General features: G+C 41.1%; 1 protein-coding gene across 5 annotated transcripts; it reads left to right on the top strand.

Moving 5' to 3' along the window:
• The first annotated feature begins 2,227 nt into the window (after nucleotides 1-2,227).
• On the top strand, nucleotides 2,228-25,382 carry st3gal4 (ST3 beta-galactoside alpha-2,3-sialyltransferase 4). Of its 5 annotated transcripts, XM_031573591.2 has the most exons (12): nucleotides 2,228-2,603; nucleotides 11,808-11,904; nucleotides 13,205-13,273; nucleotides 15,258-15,330; nucleotides 15,413-15,505; nucleotides 17,656-17,756; nucleotides 17,881-17,944; nucleotides 18,279-18,374; nucleotides 19,628-19,817; nucleotides 20,457-20,594; nucleotides 24,369-24,521; nucleotides 24,693-25,382. In XM_031573591.2, the coding sequence occupies exons 3-12, from the start codon at nucleotides 13,252-13,254 to the stop codon at nucleotides 24,780-24,782; spliced, it is 1,020 nt and encodes a 339-aa protein (XP_031429451.1). In that variant the 5' UTR covers nucleotides 2,228-2,603; nucleotides 11,808-11,904; nucleotides 13,205-13,251; the 3' UTR covers nucleotides 24,783-25,382. The 5 variants fall into 5 exon arrangements, with proteins under 5 accessions (XP_031429451.1, XP_012682147.1, XP_031429452.1 ...); XM_012826693.3 differs by lacking the exon at nucleotides 11,808-11,904; XM_012826695.3 differs by lacking the exon at nucleotides 11,808-11,904 and having other exon boundaries at nucleotides 2,412-2,603; nucleotides 17,659-17,756.
• Nucleotides 25,383-25,392: the final 10 nt, after the last annotated feature.

Here is a 25,392-nt window from a genome sequence, read left to right as displayed (position 1 = left end):
GTTATCTTTGTTTACTGCCAGGTTAAGTTACAGTTCTATTAAGTACCATATTAGGTGAATTATTTGTGTTTTCAGGGCTGAATGTTTGTCAATGCAACAGCCAGTGGTGTTTCTACATTAGGGGCACATGGGGCACTGCCCCACCAGATCCAGATGGCACTGTGGTGCAGAAAGCTCAATACATCTGTGCTTTGTGGCAAAATATATCTTATTTTATTTAATATGCAAAGTAGCGATTCAATTGTGAATGTGTGTGAGTGAATAAACTAGACTCACGAGCATTATAGTGCTGTTTTGGAGTAATTTGATTCATGTGTGATTCTGTGTTTATGCTTGCTCTGTAAAATGCTGCTCTCCACTGTCCCTTCCCCTCTGGGGCAGCGCTGCAAACTTAAGACTGTTGCTATGGAAACAATTTGCGAGCGTGATTGAGACATCCCAAAATTAACATTGGGTTACACAAAATAACTAATTGAGTTGGAATCATTTGCTGACAGCTTGGTCCCCCCCAGTTCAAAAATCCCATCTGCACCCCTGACTGAGACACAGCAACTCCAGTAGTGGCTGCTCTGCGGTCTGCCACTCAGAACGAGGGTGACACCTTCCCAGCAGGAGTGAACAGCAGGGCAGCAGTCCCCCATCTGATCCATGGCTCAGTGGGGGGAGGCCACTTTGGATTTTATCAGTGCCAATTGGCCTGTTGGTGGTATTTGCTAGGTTTCTGAATGCTTTTTAGGATATTATCTCACTAGTTCAAGACCAAAAGCTCAATAATGCTGCTTTCTGTCTCTGTAGTAAAGTGTTCTTGCTACTCTCTCCTTTCGATAGCCCCCAACAGGTGGCAGTATGTAGAACATTAGCTAGCCTATATCTAGTGGCAAGAAGTCATCAGTGTAGTCATAGATTTTAGATAGGCGGCGTTTGCAACCTTGTCCAAATGTAAGGGGTAATGCTGGTGGGAAGGCCTGGAGAGTGGCACTGGAATATCTCCTTTATTTTCAAAGCCCAATGTTGAAAACCTCCCTTATTCTCAAAGCTCAATGTTGACAGGTATGCCTCTGATACCTTATTAAAAATTTAGACATGTTAACAACATATATGTTACAAATAAGTCATATTTGGGCATCGTAACATTTATAAAAAACATGGTCTGTTGATCTTGTTTCCAAATTAACTCTGTAACTGTAAACTCTGTAACTCTCTAGGTAAAAAGTTTTGCCATTTGGCCACTAGGGGGCAATTATGTACTGTGTCAGGAAAATGTGGACACCTTGACCTGAATTTCCCATTGCTGAAGGACAGAACAGTTAAAGGCTACCGACAGAAAAATTCAATCCTCATCACAATATTTTTCACAATATATTAAATTACAGTGGCTTTTTAAAATCATGCACCACGTTTTTTAACAATGGCTAAATGCACAGAATGTAATGTGTAAGTGAAGCATTTTCATTTCTCATCTATTGACAAGAGAGTTTATGAGATTCAATGATTCTCAATTATTAATGCAAACTCAGTTAGTAGTTAGTAGGCTATATGATCAGATGATAATTTATTTCAGTTGGCTTATCTGAGGTTATGAACCAGGAAACATCAGAGTGGTTGTGTGTGTGTGTGTGTGTGTGTCTACTTTTAGAGAGGCTATTGTCTAAGGGCCGTAGAGGTAGATTATACATTTGTAGAACTAGCTAGACCTCTTCACTGGAAATGGTATAAACGTTAAAATATATATTTACTTTATTTGTATAGCACCTTTCATACAAAACAATGCAGCTCAAAGTGCTTATCAGCAAAGATGCTGAAAAACTGATTCATGCCTTTATTACAAGCCGGCTCGATTATTGTAATGCAATATTTTCTGCTTGTGAGGTTATCAATTAGTTGGGCCACCATGGATACACATAGTGCGCGGGACTAGCTGACGGCACCTACCGTCAACGACCGTCACAGACCTTTCAATAAAAAAGAACATAAGATTAGGGTGTTGAATTAACGGGTTTCACGCAGTGATACAATTATTATTTGAATGACTTGACATGCAGCGTTGTTGCTTTATTGACGTAATGTAAGCTAATTCTCTAAAGAAACGTGGATACCAGCCACGGCAGGTCAGAGGAGAAGCTCCAGGGGATACAGAGGGTCCAGGGGATACGGTCCTTCTCAGATGCAGCACATTGGAATGCAGCTAAATGACGCGCATGCGCCGCTCTAAAACTCCTTGAATTTGGGAACATGTTGTGCCAAGTAGTAAGAAGTGACTGGCAATATCGTGCAGCATTTTAACGGCTCACTCATCTTCTAGGACCTAATGTTACCTATTAGAACAAAGGGAAAAGAGCGATGACAGAAGGAGGCACCGCTGAAGGATTTGCATTTTACCGCTGTCGCGGCGGGTATCTCATTTAATTCACAGTACCACCTCTGAATCCAAACCACGGCGCCTCCCACTCAATATTTGGAACCCCCTTTCATATATTGACTTGTCGCTGCAGCTTCCGAGGCATTTGGCCAGCTGAACTGTCTGTTTTTTTTATCATCATCGTCACCAACTTGTACTGTCAAGTTTCGACCTGCTTTGAATAGTCTAACCAGTTCCACAGTCGGTAAGTCTGCTTTATTATTATTTTCCCCTCCACTAGATTCCCTTCATTTGTGTTTAACGTTCTTCATTGGAAACGTGTTGCATGAAATCAAACACTTTAGTCAGTAACGTTATAACAAAACGACAAGATGGTAGAAAGTTGCCAATAACTACAATAACTTCGCCTTTACAAAGCCAATTTATTTCGCTGTTTGCGTGGTAAGTTAACGGTTAAGTACGCAGCTGATTAGGTTCGCTAGCTAACCCTAGCTAAAACCAGCTATCATTGTGTACATATAGGGTATGTATCGATAAACTGGTTAATCCAACGTCAACATATCAGAATCAGGTTTGATGTTAGCAGGCTCAATAACCTAATGTTAGCTGTCATTGTTTTAACCAAAGGATAGCCTCGGGTAGGCAAGTCCACTAATGTGATTAACGTTAGTTATAATGTTACATGCAGTAGGCTTTTGTATTTATCAAGTAAAAACAGGTAACAGTTAGCTAGCTAGGTATCTTCTCCACATCTCTAGCTTTGATGTCTTTACCGCTCGCCAAATGTAAAAATATGCATGAGGACACGTCGCCTTAACAACAAGGTAACGTTAACATTTAGCTAACGGTACGTTAAGAGTTAAGTGAACATGAAGTAACATGCAGATTTGCCTTAAACTTAACGGTAAGTTATTTAGCGTCGGTTTATGTTGGCTGTCCAGCAGTGTTATCTTAGTTTTTATAACGTTAAGTTTACGTTACCTGCTACAATATGGTAACGTTTCCGATCATAAGTATTTTAAACGTCAGTTTGTTTTTGGTGACGTTCTTTGCTTATTCATGCTGTCTTTACGATAGTTGGTATCTTAAGGCAGATATTGCGAAAGCTGTCAGTGAGGTTGACGCATAATGGGATGTGTGTGTTTGAGTTTTAGTGAGCTTGTTCGTGCCAAGTTAGCTTCATATTATATATCTTATACATTTGTTGATGTATTGTTATTTTGTTCATATGACTTCGCTGTAGTGAATTCTCTAACGTTGCAAGCCATGTGTAACGTACTAGCCTGTAAAGTTATTCAGCCAGCTCAGTGATCACATTATCTGAAAACGTTTCCCTTTGTACCGTACTACCGCGTGTTGCATAGACAAGTTGTATCAAAGACATTAGGCTGTCAGTCTTTACCTAGAGAGGACAAAGATGGCAACCCACATTTTAATGTTACAATTTTTATCTGGTGGGGTTAAGTACATAGCTGTAATCTATGACACCTTACCAGTGAGGACGATAAACAATTAATTTAATTTAATTTCATTTTAAATCTTGTTATTGTGCAAGCTTTAACCACTGGTTACTTAGGCGTTAAAGTGAAACCTGGAGCATTATGACAGACTGGAAACTGAATGGGGAAAATAAGATTGTGTTGAGAGAGATCCTTGGAATGGAAAAGCATTGTCCCACTGTAATATTGTAAAATTGTAAATCAAATTAGTCACTGAACGAGACAAATAACTGTTTGACTGCACCACGTAGAGCTAAGCCAGTACAGTGATGGTCTTTTGGGTGGGAACGTTTGCTGTTCAAAGTAAAAAAAAAGATACATTGTGTAATAATTTTAACATTTAACAAGACTACTACTAATATTAAAAACAACCAGTGAAGCAAAGAAGTCAAGCCAGACAAACAAAAATGAGTGTCATCCACTCCCTGACAGTAGTTTAATAACTTAAACATGTCATTGTATAAATATGCAACAGATTGTTTTGGCTCTCTTCGTATAAAAGATTTTCCTCTTACTGAGGTTCGATTGTGACACAAGGCTAAGTGAGCAAACAGAATCCTGAACCTGTCAAAACTGATGTGCCGTTAGCTATACACTGTGTGTATATTTGTATGTATATATTGGTCAAGGTTGTCAGTAGATTTGTGGACCTACGTTTTCTGATTTGGTTTTTATATGATGAATGCGTTATGCATTGCTGTTATGATCGATTTGTGTAATAGGGCTGAACTAGAATGGCTGGGAAATAAAACTTTCAAGTTGCATCATAATGACCAAAAATCATGTGGAGATACTCAATTATAGGTAATTAGTTAATTAGAGTTAATAAATGATCGGACTGGTCAGTACCGAAGTATTGATGATTGACTATCTGTATTTATGTAATGTTAATGCATTTTAACATAGCTGGCATTTTTGATGGTTGGCACTAGATTGATCAGCGGGAGGGACGCTCTGCTTCGTGCGACAAAAGTGTTTGCATGCTACATTTGTCATCATGCAACTTAACGTTTTTTTTGCCCCCAAGGGTCATGGTGGGATTGTCTGGCGACAATCGGGTAGTGTGTGATCCTAGTTGTGTAGTGTATTATGCCTATTTTTTGGTAACCCTGATAATCAAGTGGAAAAAGTCGGGTAGTGGGTGATGGCCCATTTAATAATAATGATAATACATTTTTATATATATATATATATATATATATATATATATATAGGGAGGAGCAATTGCTACAAATGTCTGGGTTACACTACACAATTTTTACAATCTTAACATATATATATATATATATTTATATAACAAACTTGTTATTTCCACAAAAAAGTAAGAAAGTAAGATTGTCAGAAATAAAGTAAAAATGTCATATCTGAAAAATATTTGTTTACAATAACTTCACTGAAAAGGCTGTGTAGTTTTTTTTTGTTTAAAAAAAAAAATCCAGTCTGTGGGATTTTACATGTAAATTGCTTTCTGAGTGGAACACAATGTATATGTGGTCAGCTTTTTGTATCAGAGAGCTGTATCAGAGCTCCTGTGGGTGATTTTGACTTTGGGTGTGCCTTAGACAAAGTTTCATGTGGACTCATCCTGGGCTCGGCAGACTTTGTGCTGGTGTCTCTGAATCAGACCTGGCCCACCGCTGGTGATTCTGACCTGAGGTGAAGTTTACATGTATTTACCTTGTTCGTCAGTATTAGCTGAGAGCTGTCACGTTAGACCCTTAGCATCCTCTCTTTGGTACGTTCCTGTTACTCCAAACTGGGTGTAGATATTGATTTTCAAAGTGTAGCAGCAACAACAGTACTAGAAATTAATCTCATCCTGTTTAACGTTCTTTGAATAAATGCTTGCAGGTTTTATAGTTTTATTTGGTTCCACACCAGTCATTTTCCTGCAGTATTGGTTCTATCCAAATCAGTCAGATTTTCCTGCTTGCTCCCTCTCTCTCTCTCTCTCTCTCTCTCTCTCACACAAACACTCTGTACTCACGTAGAACAGTAGCCTCACCTGCCCTCACTCATCATCAGTTGAGTGTGTGTGCCTGCGTGCGTGCGTGCCTTAAATCTCACAAAATGTGCAAATCATTGAATTGAAGCTATCAAGCTGAACTTTAGCATCCTTTATTGAAATGGAAGACATATAAGCTACAGGTTAGCCTTGAGGTTACAGGTTAGCCTATATTACAGTTATTTAGAAGAATATGCCCTGCATAAACACCAGACCCATGTCTTGCATATCAGGATATACAAAATGTTAAATGCAAAGTGTAAATATACAGAGCAGCCCCCAAAATATTTGGTGCACTATAACATATTTAGGTAGTGCCGTTTGGCCCTATATAAAATAACAAGGTATAGAAACCAATACTATAGCATATTGGTGTATGAAATTGCTTTGTAAAAATGAAGGAAAGAAAGAAGGGGGAACTAAAAGACACCATTTTGCGACACGGTGGTGAGCGCCCCAGCTTCCTCCTCAGGGCACCCACGTGGCCCTGCTGGTGGGGTACCTTGAATGAAGCTCTCAGAAGTCACAGGAAAGAGCACCCTGTGAGACCGGAAAAGGGCGTTGCTGAAATGCAACCGTTGAATTCTATACCTTGGTAAAGGTTTTCGCTATACATTTTTGTTCCTTGGAAGTGTGTGACTTGGCACTGCTGATCTCGTCAGGGTGTGTGGAGCTTTGCAGGACTTGGGCTGTGTTCACTTGTGTACGACTGAACAGTTAATCATATAAGTGTTAGATCATTGCCTGGGTGGATATCTGAAAAACCTGCACAGTTGCTTAATGTAAGAATGAGCAATATGTGAGTTCACACCATGGTGAGTGCAATTTCTGTTGATTTCATTTTTTCGTGGCAGATGCAGCATATCTCTATGTGGAGCATACATTTCACCTTCCAGTTTCCTTTCTTGGAGGAACTATTCCAGTTTCCTCTCTTTGATTTCTGTCATTATTCTCTATTAGGGATGCACCGATACCAGTATCTGGTATCGGGCCGATACTTCGTTAAAATACTCATACTCGTACTCGTTTTTGAATTGCCGATACCAAGCACCGATACCACTGAACAGTATTTCACTACATCAAACTGGTCGCGCTATGCGGACAAAACATTTGATTTGTTGTCCTACCTGACTTCAAAGTCTAGGGGGAAACAATGAGCCGGAAACTTGGAGATTCTGTCCAAAAGCTCTTGTGTGTGAAAGTAGGCTACGAAAGGATAGATGTTAAAGTAACAGTAGCAATTGTACTTCAGGGTTAGGATTAGCTATTTTACCCTAAAATAACAGCTTAAGTTGCACTTTCTTGATGTTTGACTGTGTTAGGAGAGTTGTTGACTCTCTAGTTTGTCATAGTGTCAAAGTAAGCATATTTCAACAGGTTTCGCTAGGTTTAGCCGCTGGCATCTCGTTAGTGATGAGCAATTCCTCCGTTTTGCTGCTTTAACGGAAGAGTATAGCCATGTCAGCGATTTGGGCTCATTTGAAGATAAATGACGACAGAAGTAAGGCACAGTGTAAGATCTGCACTGCTACGGTGTCGAGGGGCGGAAAGGAAAGTTGGCTACTTCGTTTAACACAACATCTGAAGACGCACCATAGTACACAGAGTTCACTAATGCTAGTGGCGCAAGACCGAAGCAACCAACCTTAACTGACGTCTTGCAAAAGAAAAAAAACGCGTTCCTACATAATGCCACTTTAAGTGATTGTTTGTGTACTTGAGGAGGAGACTCTTTTGGTCCTTTTGTAACTGTAATGTGCTAATCCAGTAATAGTTCTGTTCACTTTTTGTTAAGTAGACTGTGTTGTTAACTATGCAGCAAATTGAATTGCCTTTATCTGGTTATATTTGCATTTTGTCTAATGTGATGACATTGTCTCTTTGAAGGCTTTTTTTTTGTTGTTAAAACCAGAAAGCTCTGTTTATTTTTGGCTTGGGAAAGCCTTCTGTTAATTTTGTACTATAGGCTTGACATAATCTGCAGAGGATAAAATAAAATCTGCCTCCAAATTAATTGCACTTTCATGGAGACCAAATCTAAGAAGTATCGGTATTTGGTATCGGCAAGTACACACATAAAAATACTCGTACTCGTATCGGTTTGTAAAAAAGTGGTATCTGTGCATCCCTATTCTCTATGAGTAATAGGCTATAGTTATCAGGTGCCAAAATTAACTTAAATGTTGAACAGAGGGACACACGGCTGACGCTGGAAATCTAAATATTTAATATCAAACGATATTGAATTTTTCAACCATGAAAAATGGTGCAATTTATGAGTAAGACGCCTCCCGTGGGCTTCCATTGGACAAAGAGCAGTGATGCCCTGACATATTTGCCAACAGTTGGGCCTGCTTACATTTCGTGATGAAACCTAAAGTAGAGAATGCATGTCATTTTATAAGTTGCCAGGGAGTGCGACGGCGCTCCTCAAATGATTGAAACACAAAACATCAAAAAAGAGGACAGAGAAGCCACATGAAAGAAGAGAGAAGCTTTGTGAATATTGGGACGAACACCAAAGGACGAAACAGAATGACATAGGGAATGGATAATGGAGAAGAGGAGATTAAGTGGTGTTTGAGTACAATGTTTGTGCAATCATCTAGCACTACCTTTTTGCCATTCGGATTACATTATGTCTCCTGTAGTGGTATTTTCTAAAGCCACTGAATTCCGTTCCTTCACAGTTCAGTTCAGCTTAATTGACATTCAGTTGACATTGACATTGTCAACGACCTCATCTATTTACAAAACAAAAACACAAACAAACAAGGCTGACTACAGTCAGTTTTTATTTGCATAAACGACACACAGCAACACACACGTGTGGCGACTAGGGGTGGGGAAAAAAAATCGATTCTTCGATTTCTCTCGATTCTCTCTACAACGATTCTGTTTCGATTCAGAAAAGTTCATAATCGATTTTTTAATAAAAAAAAAAAATTATATATATATATATTTTTTTAACACATCCATTTTGTGTTGAAATGCAAGCTGCATCGATTATTGCATTGTTCATTGAAAGTCATAATTGTGACAAGGAAAAGCTTTTTCTCTAATAAAAAAATTGAGAAGGTAATTCATCTGCTGATTTTCTTTAATTATCAAACACAAAGTAGGAAGTGATTTGAGACTGAGTAGCAAACTCAAATGTTTTAAAAATCGACATCCATGGATAATCGTTTTATCGGTTTAGAATTGATAATCGATAATCGGTTTAGAATCGATCATCGATTAGAGAAAAAGCTTTTCCTTGTCACAATTATGACTTTCAATGAACAATGCAATAATCAATGCAGCTTGCATTTCAACACAAAATGGATGTGTTAAAAAAAAAAAAAAATATATATATATATATATATATATATGTATAATTTTTTTTTAATTAAAAAATCGATTATGAACTTTTCTGAATCGAAACAGAATCGTTGTAGAGAGAATCGAGAGAAATCGAAGAATCGATTTTTTTTCCCACCCCTAATTGTCATTGTCATTTGGTTTTAGTTTACTGTCATATAAAGTTAGAAACCCAATCGGCAGCCATGGGACCGTTTCCCCTAGGAGTAACAGAATCTGATCTGCTGTTGAATACTTATGTATTTCTAGTTCTGTCAAGTAAAAATGTTTGTAGATAGTTGTTGCTGCTTGCTCCCCAACACCCATATCTCCAAACTGGCCAATGGAAATGGGGTTAGACAAACACGTCACATGCCTTTTGTTTTGCCTAATTAACTGGAAATGTCATCACGTTCTGAGCGGGTTCATGTACTGTTTTCTTAGATAACTTCTGTCTTCATGAAGAAAGACGTTTCATAAACATAAGATGTCACATGAGACCTCTTCACAACTTGTCCTATAGGGTGTATTCACGTGACGTCAGCATCTCGCGTGGCTCAATCACGCCATCTTGGGGTCCACTTATTAAATGTCAGAAGAAGTTGACCTAGCGTGTCCGCTGTCTGATTATGCAAGAGGCCTTCAACCTCATGTCCTTCTGCGTTACCAAAGAAAGATTTCAGCGATTGGAATCGATCCTTTTTTGATTCAGGATGAAACAACCTAACCTTTTCGCGGTGTGTGTGCGCTTTACCCGTCCTAGTCCCACATCCAACAATGAGGCACAGTACCATAATCACAAGGCACACCGTTTTGAACTGAAATTGTGTCTCCTTCCTTTTGTGTGGCACGGTGGCTCAGTTGCTTGCACTGCTTGCACTGCAGCCCCACAGCAAGAAGGTCATGGGTTTGATTCCCGCATGGGGCGTTGTTGGCTCTGGGGGGCATGTCCTCCCCAGACCTTCAGTGTTCAGGTGGGCTATCTTCTGGGCCTTTCTGTGTGGAGTTTGCATGTTCTCCCCGTGTTCACAAGGGGTTTCCTCCGCTAAGAACCCCAACAGAACAATCCTGTCCGTCCCTGACCGAGACGGACGGTTCATTTGGTCCCCACTTGGCGCTGAGAATCTGCCCACTGCTCCTGGGGGGGTCCTGGAGGAAGGACGTCCCGGGATGGGAAAAAAGCAGAGCAAGAATTCACGGCGACCTCAGTGTGCGTGTGTGTGTGTAGTGTGTCCTGGTCGCCTCCATATATATAACACGTGTGAGTTGTTCGTGCAATAAAAACTGACTGCAGTCAGCCTTGTTTGTTTATATGATGGTCATTTCTTGAGAAGAGCGGCATAAAACACAGCAAAACAATGCCGTGCATGGACCCCAACATGGCCGCCAAAGCTTGTTGTTATGGATAAGGGTCACGTGACTGAATACGCGCTATACGCACATCCTGATACATTTGAAACTTTAACATTGAATATTCTGCAAATCACACTGAACAATTTGCTGTTATTATTACCATTCTTTCCATCAGGATAATTGCAATCTGAGCACACTTGGCCACCTTGTTAATCTAAAAATGTTTTACAGTGTTATTCTTACCCTCCATTTTGCTCACTTTATACTTTATATATTTATTTACTGCTTTTACTGTGTTTTACTGTAGGCTATTTTGATCTTTTTGTAGAGCATTTAACAAGGTGATGATTGTGTGACGTTAACAGAGCAGCTATGAGAGTGTATGGCTGCCGATTATGGTTAGTCCAAGTTAGTCCAACTTCATGGTAGAAAAAGACGTAGTTGTTGACACTGATCAACCTATTTAGAACTCTGTGGAAGGAATTCCATGCATTTTATTGATTAATGCGACACAGAAAGGACCAGCTCCCTGATGTGTCAACATTGGCTAAACATTAATGAATAGTGTAGACCTATCTATACGTATAGATTATGTGTTTCTAGATGTTTAGCCTGCTCTGTTGCAGAAAAGGTCCCAGCTAAAATAAAGGACTGCATAAATACCTTCACCATAGAGTTAGGATTCACTGGTCTAAGTAGGGCTACATCGACGGAATAGAATATAATGAAAATTAATTGATAACATGTTTTATTAATGTGTTTGATTATTTTAATTAATCTTGTATGCTGAGAAATTGAAAATCCTTAGAACATTCTTGTGTTGGAATTTAAAACAATTTTAGGAATCATGGCCATGCAATGTTTGCTTTGAGTTGGGATTGTGTGAATTTTTCACTCTGGAAACAGTTTGCAGCAAACTGCCTCAAGGTGCCAACCTCGTTGCCTAGCTTCCTCTACTCAGGGGCGGCGCCAGGGGGGCGCTAGGGTGTTAATTTTGAGGAACCAACACAAATAAAGGTTAATTTTACAACTTTGGCAACAAACCAAAAGTAACACCGGAAGAGTCCACTGCATTCTCAACACAAGCAGCCAGTTAAACAAATGTAATGGCTGGGGAGATTTCAGTGCATTCTAGGAGTGAATTTGGGCGTAGTATCTAACAACCTGTCTATTGTACTATAGAACTCAGTCACCTTTCAATGTTCATCTGATTGATTTGCGTGTGTGTGTGTGTGTGTGTGTGTGGTTCCAGAGAGTGGATGAAGGAGACATTGCCATAAACTGAGGGGGTTACGATTCTTTAGGGGTCCTCTGAGGGATGTGATCACATGACTCATAATTAACATCAGGTGACTTTGAAAATTACTTTCTGACTAGACATTGTTTTGTTTTCTATATGGTGCTTCAGTAAAGACCATTTTCCTACATTTATGTGTAGCACTTTAATGTTAAAAGAAATGAATTTGTTTGATTATATAAATTAGCCTACAGAAATTGCTGATTTGCTGAATATGACCATGTTTGATCATATGCTATTAATGTAAAGCTTGATCATAACTCACTAATGTGGTCATTTATAGCTAAAAGCAATGGCTCCTAAATTTACTTGGTGTTAAACATCGCAGCCTCATAGCAAACATATGAATCTAAATCAACAACCAAACTTTTTTTTATCAGTTGCTTGTGAATTCAAATGGACATGCTAAACAGCCAGTCTGCTTGAATGCATTTGTGCCATTGAGTCACTGTTGCCCTGATCCAGTCTCAATGCTAGTGACATCAGTGGCCCTATAATCCTGTGTAATCCTCTATCTGAATCCAGAGCCCTGATGAACACAGTCCGTAGGCACAGGTTATCTGACCTACATGCCACAGTAGGGGGATTGGAATACTCTTGGCAAAGGAAATATCCACCCTTGTCATTTACACCCATAAATCAGACTGCCTGGCTGGCTGTTGTAATAGCCGCGCTCTACTGGACTGCAGATAGTGTAGTAACAGGCATGGGACCAGCCGTAAAGATGTCTTATAACTCCTAGTGGTCTTTAAGGACCTTGAATGTTGTGCTAGTTTACCGTCTGATTGCTTCTTCGGGATGTGCTAGTGGTTGGTAGAGAGGCGTAAGGCTGTTGTTCTCATGGCTTACGTTCCGTATGTGTGGTACTTAATGGATCGGACAAAGTATGATAGCTGGAAATGGATTTCATGGCTGTGATGGGGACCAAAAATCAGAAACTGTTGAAGGTTTGAAAAATCGCTGTAGTGATTGTATTGATGTTGTCGTATATTTGTTCTGTTGTCAACCGAGCTAAGTTAGCCTAGCAAACATATCGCTAGAAAACTTGCACAGTTTCTTATCATTTTTAAAATGTCTTGTCACCTGTAATTACCACTAGGCTTGAACTGGCTAACACAGCCACACACTACTGTGCCCGATTTAACATGTCAAACAGTTACCTCAGTACATCAACAGTTGGACAGCCTAAAATTACAGCATTTTACAGGCTAACGCATTCACTGTATGAGGTATGAGCGCAGATATAGAAATATGAAGTGAGAGGAAGGCCAAATGATGCAGCCATACACTATGGATGGTCAGCTGATGTGGTCTTAACCTTTCCTCAATCCTCAATTGTTCCTCCCACGCAGGTTAACATGTGCAGTTCAGAGATGCCAAGGCGGAGGAACATGTGAAGATGTACCTAAAGGTGGCGAAAAGTAAGTACAAATACATAATCAGAAAATCACACACACACACACACACAGTTCTTGAGTTTATGCTTCATGGTTGAAACATTAGACAAATAAGTCGTTTACTGTATTGATTACCCTTAGGGTTTGGTTCCTGACTTTTTACTGGTAATTGATATTTGGCATATTAGAACAAGAATCTGTATCCTCTGCACGGATTGAAAGTGTTACGACCCGGCTCATGAGCCGCAACATAAATTGGAGACAGACCACAGAGTTGTACAAAAATGGCATTTATTTCTATAACACCAAAACACAGAGTAAAATAGTAAGTGCCAAGCACCAAAACCCAATAGTGTGCACACCAGCATCAAACTCCTGGTGAGCATGCAAGGCCTCCTTCTGAGGGCAAACCGCCTGGCTTTTATCCACACCTCCCCAGGTGTGGACAATCAGGCTAATTATGCCCATTCACCACCTAAAAGCTGTTGCACTGCCACTGCAAAGCCAGTAGGGGTGTAGAGGGGCATAACAAAAGCTTAAAAAATTTGACTTGTCGAGCTGCTGTGTCATTTCTACCTGCCGGTGCATCCATGGTGGAATATTTATGGTTTTAGAATACAGTGTATTTAGTGCAGATTGTGCCGTCTATTTACAAAGTAATCTGTCTCTGTAATCAGAAAATTGCTTTGTCAACATTAACCATGTCATTCACTAGCCAGATGTTGAGCATCAGACCTTAAGCACAAGAGCATACTGACTCCATGTGCTGCAGTGCATGCCGTGCCTCTCGCTCATGTCATGGGTGAAGGATAGGTGCTTTTTTGGACTGTAAGGGTGTGTGTGTGTGTGTGTGTGTGTGTGTGTGTGTGTGTGTGTGTGTGTGTGTGTGTGTGTGTGTGTGTGTGTGTGGGAGTGCTGGGATGAGTCCTATCCTTCTCAGAGGAGACTCCCCTTAAAGCATGTGTGGGTCTGTTAATGGGAGCTCCAGAAAGGAGTGTCAGCACAGGCGGTGTTTAGCTTGGCCTCAGCTGCCTGACTTTACGGTATTCTGGGAAACCAGCATGGGAGAAAATGTACAGCATGCCTGCGGAGGCAAACTACTTCTGCACGATCTGACCCAGATTTTAACAAAGTCTGCCCGTCGTCATTTCAGTGCCATGCGATCCTGTAGCATGTTAGGTTGGCTCAACCCCTTATGGGAGCAAGCGTCATCAGGGCCAAGAAGGGAGGGACAATAGCTTAACACTTCCTGTAAATAATGTCCCTTCATATGGGAATTTGGAAAATGTCCCCCCAGTCCCCTCTTGGAAGTACTAATTTCTTGAGGGAGGAAATCACCTTGTGCTCTGCTCCGTTCAGGGCCTGACTACGGCTCTCATGTGGAAGTAAAGTGCTTTTCCATGCATCTACAGCAGCACACCCATATCTTATCGAAGCAGAACACACACTGTGGGCCAGTATGCTGTGTTAACACAAGCACTACCGGCTTGCCTGCAAGATATCATTTTACAGTTATCATGTGCAGCCTCTGAAGTGCTATACATTGTATGAGGCCTCAATTGTTTACAAGTGCGTATTATATAATTAATAGAATTTCCACCATCAACATAGTTTCCGGTTGCAGTAGTTACCCTTGTAATAGTAACCTGATGAACACTCTGCTATTTTACTCCTCTCCCTCTCTCCTTCCTTCCCCTTGGACACCGCCCAGCCCGAGAAGGCTTCTCTTACCTTATTGCATCCTGCTTGCAAAGGCATATGACTAACTTTTGAATCATTCTGTAACTATTCGGCTCATGTGATGGCTATTCCTCTGAAATGCCTTGGGCTCTGTGTTGTCGCATTAATGGCTTGTCTGTTAAATTGAAGAAAAAGAGGCCTTAGCCTCCCTACAACACAGTTACAATGCTGTGGTCAAATGTGAGGCTGTCAGACAAAAATTTCAGAATATCATACATACAAAATATCAGAAGTCTTATGTCCTTATTTGTGCTGTGTTTGTTTCCAGCATGGTGCATTCGACTGGTTCCCCTTGTGTTGCTGCTCATCTCCTACTACTGCTTCACCTTTTACGTTCAGAGGTAAGCCTTGGCAGGAGAGCTGTCTGTGAGGCGCTGATTCCGTGGGGGTTTGCTGTCCATGACAATCGGTTTGTTTTTTCAGCAATGGAAGCACCATTAAATTTCCTGCTCCCACCAAGTCCCTGTGTGAGGAATGGATGGGGCAGGGGAAGAAATGGGAAAGCCTCAACTTCACGTGAGTTTGTGTTTGTGTTTGTGTGTGTGTGTGTGTGTGTGTGTGTGTGTGTGTGTGTGTGTGTGTGTGTGTGTGTGTGTGTGTGTGTGTGTTTTAGACAGCGTAGGTGTGGGAACCTTTGTATGTGTTTGCTATCTCAAGTTTTAGTTCCTAGGGTTCTTAGCCCTCCTTTTTAATTTATTTGCCTGGCAGACTGCATAATCTTAAAAAGATCCTATTTGCATTCATTTGTTTAGTTTTTTTCGCCCTTTTTTGGGTTTTATCAGTTTGTACAGCTGGCTATTCCCTAGCGCAGTGGATAGGACAACGCTGCTCTACCCCACCTGGGGCTTGACCCCTGCAAGTTTGGAGAGGGGGGGCTGGTGTTTTTTTTTTTAAACCACTCATACCACACAGCTGGACAGCTCTCAAAATACTCTGAATCGGAGTCGGTCATTTTGCTGCATATCCCAAGTTGCAAAGCATTTAGTATGCACCAGGAAAGAGACTGTATCCCTGTAATCCGAGTAAAAGGACTTTTAACTCTTTCTCGCCACTGCATGCATTTTGCAGCTTTCCCTTAATACCTTAGTAGTTTTTTTTTTTTAGAGAACAGAACTGACACAGAGCCAAAACAACAAGCAGCACACCCCTTTAACTCTACATAGCCTGTTGCAATTAAATCTGTGTTGAGACTTTACGGTTTAAATGGCTCCACATTTTGATGTCATGTTTTATGTTTTAGGCTTATGTCCTTTTTTATGAATAAGGACTGTGTACACTGTTGTAATTGTGCCACTAGCAGAGAAGAGGGGGCTCTATAGCGCTAGTGTTAATGGCTCACATGGGACCAAGCAAAAGGATACAGACGCTATACTGCGTCAGCTTGCCAAAAATAGTACCTCAGACAATATTGGCTATTGTAGAGAGAAGAAAACAGTGTTCACTGTGAGGAATTCCACCCAAAGTACAAACACAAGGGGGACATACACAGCTGACACAGTGGTCACATGTCCAAACACTGACCCTGACCAGAGTGATGTTTGTGTGTGTGTGTGTGTGTGTAAGAGTGAAAGTGTGAAAGTGTTTGTGTATGCATGCAGCTACATGGAACCAAACCCTAGGGGTAATCAATAACAGTAAACTAGTTATTTGTCTAAAGTTTCAACCAGTAAGAAGAATAGAAAGAGGAAGTAGAGTTTAGGAACCAGAAACTCAAGAACTGTGTGTGTGTGTGTGTGTGTGTGTGTGTGTGTGTGTGTGTGTGTGTGTTCTGGTTTGCCTTGCTTCTAGAACTATGGCCATTACTTGTGGTGTGACATCATAGAAGCATACTGTTTGTCAGAGAAGGCTAATTGAAGTCAGCTTTGTCGTTAACAAGGTCTGGTTGGCCGCCAATTAGGAATGGTTTGTTCTTGGAAGCTTGGTTTGCATCCTCACGAGAGCACTCAAGGCATACCCATCAGTGAGACCCAGAACTGTCTGAAATCGATTTTCTCTCAGTGTGTTCCTGATGTTCACAGCTAAAGCTGGGTTCCCACACTTTTGGTGAAAGACTTGCACTTTCAGACTCTGTATCACATTAACCTTTTTTTTTTGTCTAGTGCTAAAACCAAGTTTTATTTAAGAAAATGGCACTCACTCCCATGCCAAAACTGCCTAGAAATATTTGCATATTTGCACATTTGCATTTTAGAGACCATTTCTGATGGCGTTTCTGGCTTTTGTCCAAACTTTAAACTATATTGAACAACACAAAAAACTATGCAGATGCCACAAAATCCTATTCATTTCATTTCAAAGACAGAATGCAAGGTTGTTTTTATTTTTACTCAAAAAAGGCAAACTGGTTGGCCACAGCCATTGTAAGTACTTTAAATCAAATATTTTTAAATAAGTATAGAAATGTGATTATTTGTGAATGCTTGATATGCAGGAAATATTAAGTCTTATTGACAGTACAAACAATAGACCTCTGTCAGTATTCAAACTTAAACTTTATCTTTTGACAAAGATCTTCCAGGTGTGGCTGGGTCAGGCGAATGTATTTGGTGATGCCACTGGAGAGGCCAAATTAGCTCACTTGTGTGTTGTGTGCTCACACGGCCATTTGATGTTCTTGCATGTTTTAAGCTTCTTCTGTATGTTTTGTTCTTTGTCTCTAAATAAAGCAGCATCACCAGGAAGACTGACCTATTTTTAAAACTGGAGGATTTCTTCTGGCAACAACATCTGTCAACGCTAGCATTGCCTTATGGTATTAAAGGCAGTGGTATGTTCTCTCTCTCTCTGTTGGTCCTTCTGTCAAGCCATGGATGAGAATTATGTACAGTAATCTGATAACCCTGCATGGCCAAACAGTTGATTTTATAAAGTCATATATTTTCTCTTTTCAGAATCGCTCCTGCTGAAGATTTTAGCAGTCACTGCCAATTACAAAATGCCTTCCACTATTGATAAGTAAGTAGCGAGTAGAAAATTGGGAGCTAATAGTGTGAGTCTAGTGTGTGGCTTAGTAGTTTGGTTGTTGAATCAACAGTTTTAGTAGTGAGTAGTATTTGCAATGCACTTGTTTCAAAGTCAAGTGTTGTCAAAACAATTATTGAGATAATGCGGCAATAAATTAGCCAAAAAGACTAATAGACTAAAAGACTCTAATTTATTATTATTATTATTATTATTTATTTTTACAGCAATGCTAAAATCGTTTGTGGGCCGACAATCTGTCTTTGTTCTAATTAGATGTAAGTGTTTTGTTGTTAATATTAATGTTAATGTTGTTTTCTTCCTGCAGTCTGGAGTGTAGAACTTGCGTGGTCATAGGGAACGGATTTGCCATCAAAAACAGCTCTCTCGGAGCTGCTATTAACAAGTATGACGTTGTTTTCAGGTACGGTAAGAAATGTGCCATTTGTTCATAAATGAAGAAAAATGTGTTTTCTTGTTCTTCATCAATCTTATTTACCATTTTACATTATTCATCCAAGTTAAGTATTTCAGAGTGATTTATCATTTTCAGGTGTGTTTTTTTTGCTCTCGAATTCACTCCCCGTCTCTCTAACTCTCCCCCTGACATACCAGTGAAATGCCAACGCTACTTTCCCTGTAAAATGTTGGCTTGGCAGACCTTCTTAAAAGGCTGTTTGACCTTCCCAGCCAAGAAGCTCATGTGCCTATGTAACACAATGTTATTTACCGCAGTTTTTAATAGTTTTTAAGCCTCTTACTGACCCCTCTCTATTTTTTTTTTTTTTTTTTTAAAGCACCCGTCATTAACCGCCACCTTTCACCTCCCCCTGCATGTCACCCTCTTTCCCAGAAGCTAAAGAGGAGAAAAACCTGGTTCATTGACATTTCCCTCAGCATTACATACAAACACCAATGAGGTCAGAGTATGGACACAATTCCAGATAGAGTGCCGCTTCCCCCAGCCAGTAACTAGGTTGTAAGCAAGAGCATTAGAGCCCATTACATGTTTCATGTGCAGATGTTACACTGAGGGCTGAACTGTAGTAAGACACAACCTTTTCGAATTTCAAAATGCTTCTCTTTTTAAATCAGGAAGTGGTGGAATTGTGGGTTTCTTATCACTTGCAGAATATGCGTCCTTTCTAGACAACATGGCTACTGTCTTAAAGGAAGATGGCCGTAGACTCTTAAAAGCAGATGTGCAAGAACAAAGATGAAATGATAAGACCTGTGTCAACATTCCCACTTGAACATGTTCGATAAGATGCCGTTAGAGCTGGCGATGAAGGTTATTCTCGATAATTGCGTCTGGTTGTTTGAGTTGTACATTGTGCAGTTCTCAGGAAGATGATGCAGAGGTTGTCGAACTGAGCACAAGGTTCACTCTTTGGGGGTTATTGGAAGTTGACTGTTTGAAGAAGATTGTGAAATAAGGTCTTCTAATGCTGTGCTCACACTCCAGAATATGACAGGGATGCAAAATCCTTAGATAAAAAAGGTGTTTTTTAACTGCATTGACTGAGACAGAGTTGTTGATTTTCTTCCAGTTATCAGTATTTGTGTCTCTTTGACTTTTAAAATGTGGGGACATACCACAGAAAGGGCAACACAACCACACAGCAGTATTGCTCAATCAAAGATCATGTTGACACTGTGTACCCCCGCCCCCCTTAGGCTGAACGACGGTCCAGTGCGAGGCTACGAGCAGGACGTGGGCAACAAGACCACCCTTCGTATCTTCTACCCCGAGTCGGCCTTCTACAACCCCAGCCTCCACAACAACCCAGACACGCTCCTGGTGCTGGTGCCGTTTAAGCAGCAGGACCTGCGCTGGCTCAAAGAGATCCTGTACAATGAGAAAAGGGTACGGCATGCCTGGACTCGCCCCGACTTCCCTTCGCCAGACTTTCATCACTCTAATTTTTCCGCCACTAAGCTCTGTTTTAATATGCCGCAGCCAGCGATGTTTGGCTGACCCTCTCTCTCCCTCCCTCCCTCTCTCTCTCTCTCTCTCTCTCTCTCTCTCTCTCTCTCTCTCTCTCTCTCTCTCTCTCTCGGGTGTGAATGGACACAGTGGGTAATAAGCACGTTTGTGTCCGGCTGGTCCCCAGCCACGTCCACATCTAGCTATTGACATTTAAGAGGTTGTAGCAGTGGCATGCACTCATTAAGTCCAATTTTCATACTCCAGGTGTTTTGTGAAAAACACCACCTCTTACTTACTGTATGCTAGCCCTTCCACTCACAGTGTTCCCTGCCCACCCTTATGGATAGCTTTCTGGACAGTCAGTTGCTTAGGGAGTAACTGTGTTGCACTGTGCACCATGCATTAAATTTAAGGCATTCATGCTAAGGACGCTAAATCAATAGATTAAAGGTCACTGACATGACCTGTCATGGTAACAAAATGATGAAGGTATTTTTCCTTCTGTCTCCACCTCCTCCCCTCTTTCCCTTGCTGTCATGTTTGCTCTCTTTCTCTCTCTGTCTGTCTCTCTGCTAGGTGAGGAAAGGCTTCTGGAAGCCTCCTCCACAGATCTGGTTGGCTAAGCCCAGTCAGATCCGTGTGCTGGACCCATACTTTCTGCACCACACCGCCAGCAAACTACTCCAGATCCCTCTGCAACAAAAGGGCAGAGAGGTGAGCTACAGCTTGCACCCTCATGATGGATGTCAAAAACCCTCTGGCTTGTTAAAGGGGGAGTCAGCAATTCTGCCAAAAAGTTGGCTGTTTTGAAACACACCTGTGAAAATATGTACACCCCTCTCACTCAAGCACGCTTTTTTGGCTGGTGCACATCTGATAGGTTGGTTCTTTGGGGACCATGTAATTTGTTTTTACCTGCTATTGTAAAGCTTGGAGTATGGGGTTTGACAGAAATGAAAAAAAAAAATGAGGTGACTTGTAATTGCTGACCCTACCTTTAATACTTAATGTCTGATTTTCCATTTTTTTGCTGTCTGTTTTCCTTTTCGTAATTAACAGAAAAAGGTTAGCATAAACAGAATAACAGCATAAATGTGTTTTAAGCACTACAAATATATTGTGGGATGTTGTGCTGTAGGTTGTTACATCTCCGATACAATGTAAGATTCTACAGGGCCATCTCAGGTCCCTTATCTCCCCCTTTCTCTCTCTGCCTCTCTCATAGCTTTTGTCCCTAGACTTCTTTTACCCCCCCCCCCACCCCCACCCCTCTCCCTCTTTGTCTGTGTGTATGTGAGAGAGAGAAAAAAACATTATCTTTATTCCTTTATTCTCCTTTCTCTGTCTCTGTCTCTCTCTCTCTCTCTCACTTTAGCTCTCTCTGACATGGGTGCCATGTTCTTGGCATGCGGCCACTCTGCTTAGGCAATGTCTGCTTAGGCGGCGGTGGCTGGCCTTCTGCTGGCAGACTAGTCAGGACAGGGGCCTCACAGAGGAGGGCAAACAAACATTACCGTCTGCTAGTAGTCTCACACACACACACACACACACACACACACACACACACACACACACAGAGTTAAAGACACAGGCTTATGCATTTACAGATGTTCACTAACAGAAACCCATGCACATGCACACACTCACACACTCACACACAAATGTAGACATAGACATGTACAGAGGCACAAGAAACACAAGTTTATGCATATCCAAATGTTCACTAACAGAAACACACAAACATATATATATTTTTTTTTTTTTCCTTCACCTTCTTTGCATACACTGTTGATGAGATGCAACACCATACATCTCACCGTCTGGCTGTCTTACTCACTCTCACCAAGGCAGCATTGGCCGGGCCCCAAACTATGTATAGTTTATCAGGGCGTGGAGAGACACTTCCTTGAGCGCCCTTTCTCACACCGTTCAAGCAGTCTCACGTCCCCTGCATGGCCTACACTGAAGAGAAGGAAAAAGGAAGAGCAAGCAGGAGAGAGCTAGAGTAAGAGAGTGAAAACCCATACTAAGTCCATAAGAGAAGTGGATTTAAAGGAATGTCCTTTGGCAGAGCTTTTCCTTAGGGCCAAGGGTGAGGCATAGTCAGACACAGACATCCTTTTTCTTGCAGGAAACATGAACTGAGTCACAAAAGATCCGGCCCTGGGTGTGGGCCTTGTTTGTTCTAGAACCTAAAAGGGAACTAAGACGATTTAATAGTTAAGAGTGCCGATGGCAGGAGTTAGTTATTGTTGCTATGGCACAGTAGGTACAACTGTGGCATGTTTATGCGGTCACATTTGGGTCCTCACACTCTTTGTGCTGACTTCAAACTCGGTCAGCGATCTTCCATTTCCTCCCCTTAGTTTGGCACTGTGCGCAGATGGTTGGTGACATTACGAAACACGCAAACCACCTTGATAATTTGATCTTCTGCTTTTAAAGATTCAATCAATAAAAAAACAGGTCTCCCTCTAGCTTACTACTCAAACATGGTCTTTCTGTCGTTCTGTATGTTCTACTACCTGGGTTCTGTACTTATTGTACACCTTATTTGTAGGTTTCACAGCACTTGCTGTATTAATAAATTTGCCCTGCCCTTCCTCTTATCGCTTCTGCTTCTCCTGTGAGATCCGTGCCCAGGCTTGTTTTTACTTTCCTGCTATCTTTGGGTGTCAGGCTTCTGTCAGGTTTTAGGCGGTGTGTAAATACTGACTGTTGGCCCAACAGCATGAGAGTACTTGAGAAACCAGAGCTAGTGGAGTGTATTAAAATGGCAAATTGCTTGAAAAGGGTGTGAGAAAAACAACACCACAAGCCTGCGAACAGCCGTGAAGTGTTTGTGAAGGTTTTTTTTTCTTTTTTTTTCTCTCCTTCCCTTTCAGCAGTAGTCGTGTTAGGTCGAATCAGTGGATAGAATCAAGCTTTCCTCTTTACCAGAGATTTCACAAAAGGCAGGAAAACTAGAGATGCATTTCCGCAAGAAAATGCTAAATGTGATTGTACAGCAGTAGTAGAGGGTTGTTAACCCAGCAAATGACAGATTATACAGCCCGAACACATGAGCATACAGCGCACAGATTATACAGCCCTAACACATGAGCATACTGCACACAGATTATACAGCCCTAACACATGAGCATACTGCACACAGATTATACAGCCCGAACACATGAGCATACTGCACACAGATTATACAGCCCTAACACATGAGCATACAGCACACAGTAGGCTTTGTGGTTGGCAAACCCATCCTCCATGCTTTGAGTGTACAGTAAATCATGGCAATGATACTTCGATTAGCCTGCTTGCTTTGGAATCCTCAAGATAGTATCACTCCCAGCTAATCGGACAAGCCCTTACATATGATATCCTAGGTAATATAGGCACAATTCCATTGCCATAGAAATTAACATAAAAAGGGAAGTCAGACATTACATTGAACTCATGATGAATTTGTTACTGTAAACAGCATAACCCTGTAGGTGAAACAACACTGAACCACTGACAATCCCATCTGTGCAGATAGGCCTGAAAGACTAATCAGTTTTTAAAATGAGTACACATTCTTCATTCATTGTGTGCAATACTGTTATTTAACTTTAAAATCCTCCGTGTTGTTTCTCTTGTGGGGCTCAACAGACTGATACACAAAAACAGCCAACCCGTCTCCCCTACTGTGAATGTAGCCAGGGTGCAACTCTCCAACATAAACAGCCTTTAAATCAAATAAAGCATCTGTCTGATGGATCTGATTTCACCTCCAATAATGTGCCAGGTGTACCGTGGATCTGACATGTTGCCTGCTGTAAAACATGCATATAACAGTGTCTGTCAAAGATAATTATTTGACTAAATACCAGCCAATTTGTTGGCATTGTAGTTATTGGAAAATAAAACTGTGGTCGGGAGCATGATCCATGTCTATTGTCTAACTGAATTGAATTGGAGCGGACATGTTGCCTTCTGTATAGGATGCATATAAATGTAAAAAACACATTGCCAGACACAAAATACCCACTGACTTGTGTGTGTGTGTAAGAGTGCAGTTTGTGTGCGTGATTACAGGTGTGTGATGGTTTGGAATGACGGTACCAGGTGGTGTGGGTGCGTAGGTTTGTGTGCAAGTGCTTGTATGTTTGTGTGTATGTGCGTGCGTTTGAAGGAACAGCGTGGGTGGGTGGGTATAAGTGACTGCATACGAGTGTGTTCTGATGGTGGAATCTCTCAAGGCTCTCAATGTGTCATCTGTGTAGGTTTTCCAGACCGCCCCCCTTCAGTGGACACGTGAAACTTCTCCTCCCCATTTCCTCTGCCCCTGCCTCTTCCATTAGCTAATCATCCAAGGATCTGTGGTGTAGCCCAGTCAGTTTCTAATGTCACGCTCTCTCTCTGAAGAGTTAGACCCACTTGGAGAGGCTGCTGCCACCTACTGTTTGGGAATGGTATTGCTTATCTCTACACTGTCTTTTGTCGTCTGGCCTGCAGAAACTCTTCCACCCAACCACTGGGATCTTAACTGTGTTCATGGCTCTGAACTACTGTGATGTGGTGCACATAGCAGGCTTTGGATACCCCAAGGTCAAGGACCAGAAGCAGCCAATTCACTACTTTGGTTCCTCTACTATGACAGCCATGAAGGTAGGCATTTCTGCACCTGTAAATCTCATCTCGATCTCTATATCCTACCACTTAGGATATTCTACCATACTGAATGTTTCCTACAGATTTTGTTTGTTTTAATCTAAACTAAGGCTAAGTGGACATTGATTGAACTTTATTAACAATGTGATCTCTTCCTGTTCTTGTCAGGATTCTTACCATGACCTTGGACGTGAGGCCCAAATCTTGAGGAAACTGGAGGAGGCAGGGGCCATACTATATCTTCATGCTCATTCCTGACACACACATAAAAATGCACATACCAACACACACATACATGTATGCACGTACATGAGTGCACACAAACACATACACGTGTACACCCACACACACACACACAGAGACACATCCAGACCCATACACATTTGTACTTCTGAGCAAAGAAAGTGCTGAAATTCTACAATCTCTCTCTCCTTTCTGCATTCACAGATGTTAAGGAACATCCTTACATCTGTACTTTTGCACACATGAACTTGTGAATGTTTCCATACACTAATAAAAACGCTTGAAAATGTACTGGTACATAAATACAAACATTATCTACATGACACCCATGAACACAATGACACCACATTTTCTCTGCCTCTCCTTCGCACTTCCACACAGACCAAAGTGCAAAACACTTGATTCCTACTGCGCTGGACTTCTGGATTTCTGGATCAGAAATAACGCCACAATTCCAGAAATGTATGTCTGATTTTAGACATACTTTTGTTAAGAGTAATTTGTAATTTAATGTTTTTAGAATGATTTCTTCTTAATCTCTACCACTGGATATTTTATTCTATGAATTGTTTAAGTTTATATTAAAATGAAATCAAATAAATATTTTTTTTGGTATCCTGTTCTC

This window comes from Clupea harengus, chromosome 9, assembly GCF_900700415.2.
Source record: "Clupea harengus chromosome 9, Ch_v2.0.2, whole genome shotgun sequence".
NCBI classification, from domain to species: domain Eukaryota; kingdom Metazoa; phylum Chordata; class Actinopteri; order Clupeiformes; family Clupeidae; genus Clupea; species Clupea harengus.
The sequence above is the reverse complement of the archived record's forward strand: the minus strand, read 5'-3'. Positions and strand labels throughout refer to the sequence as shown.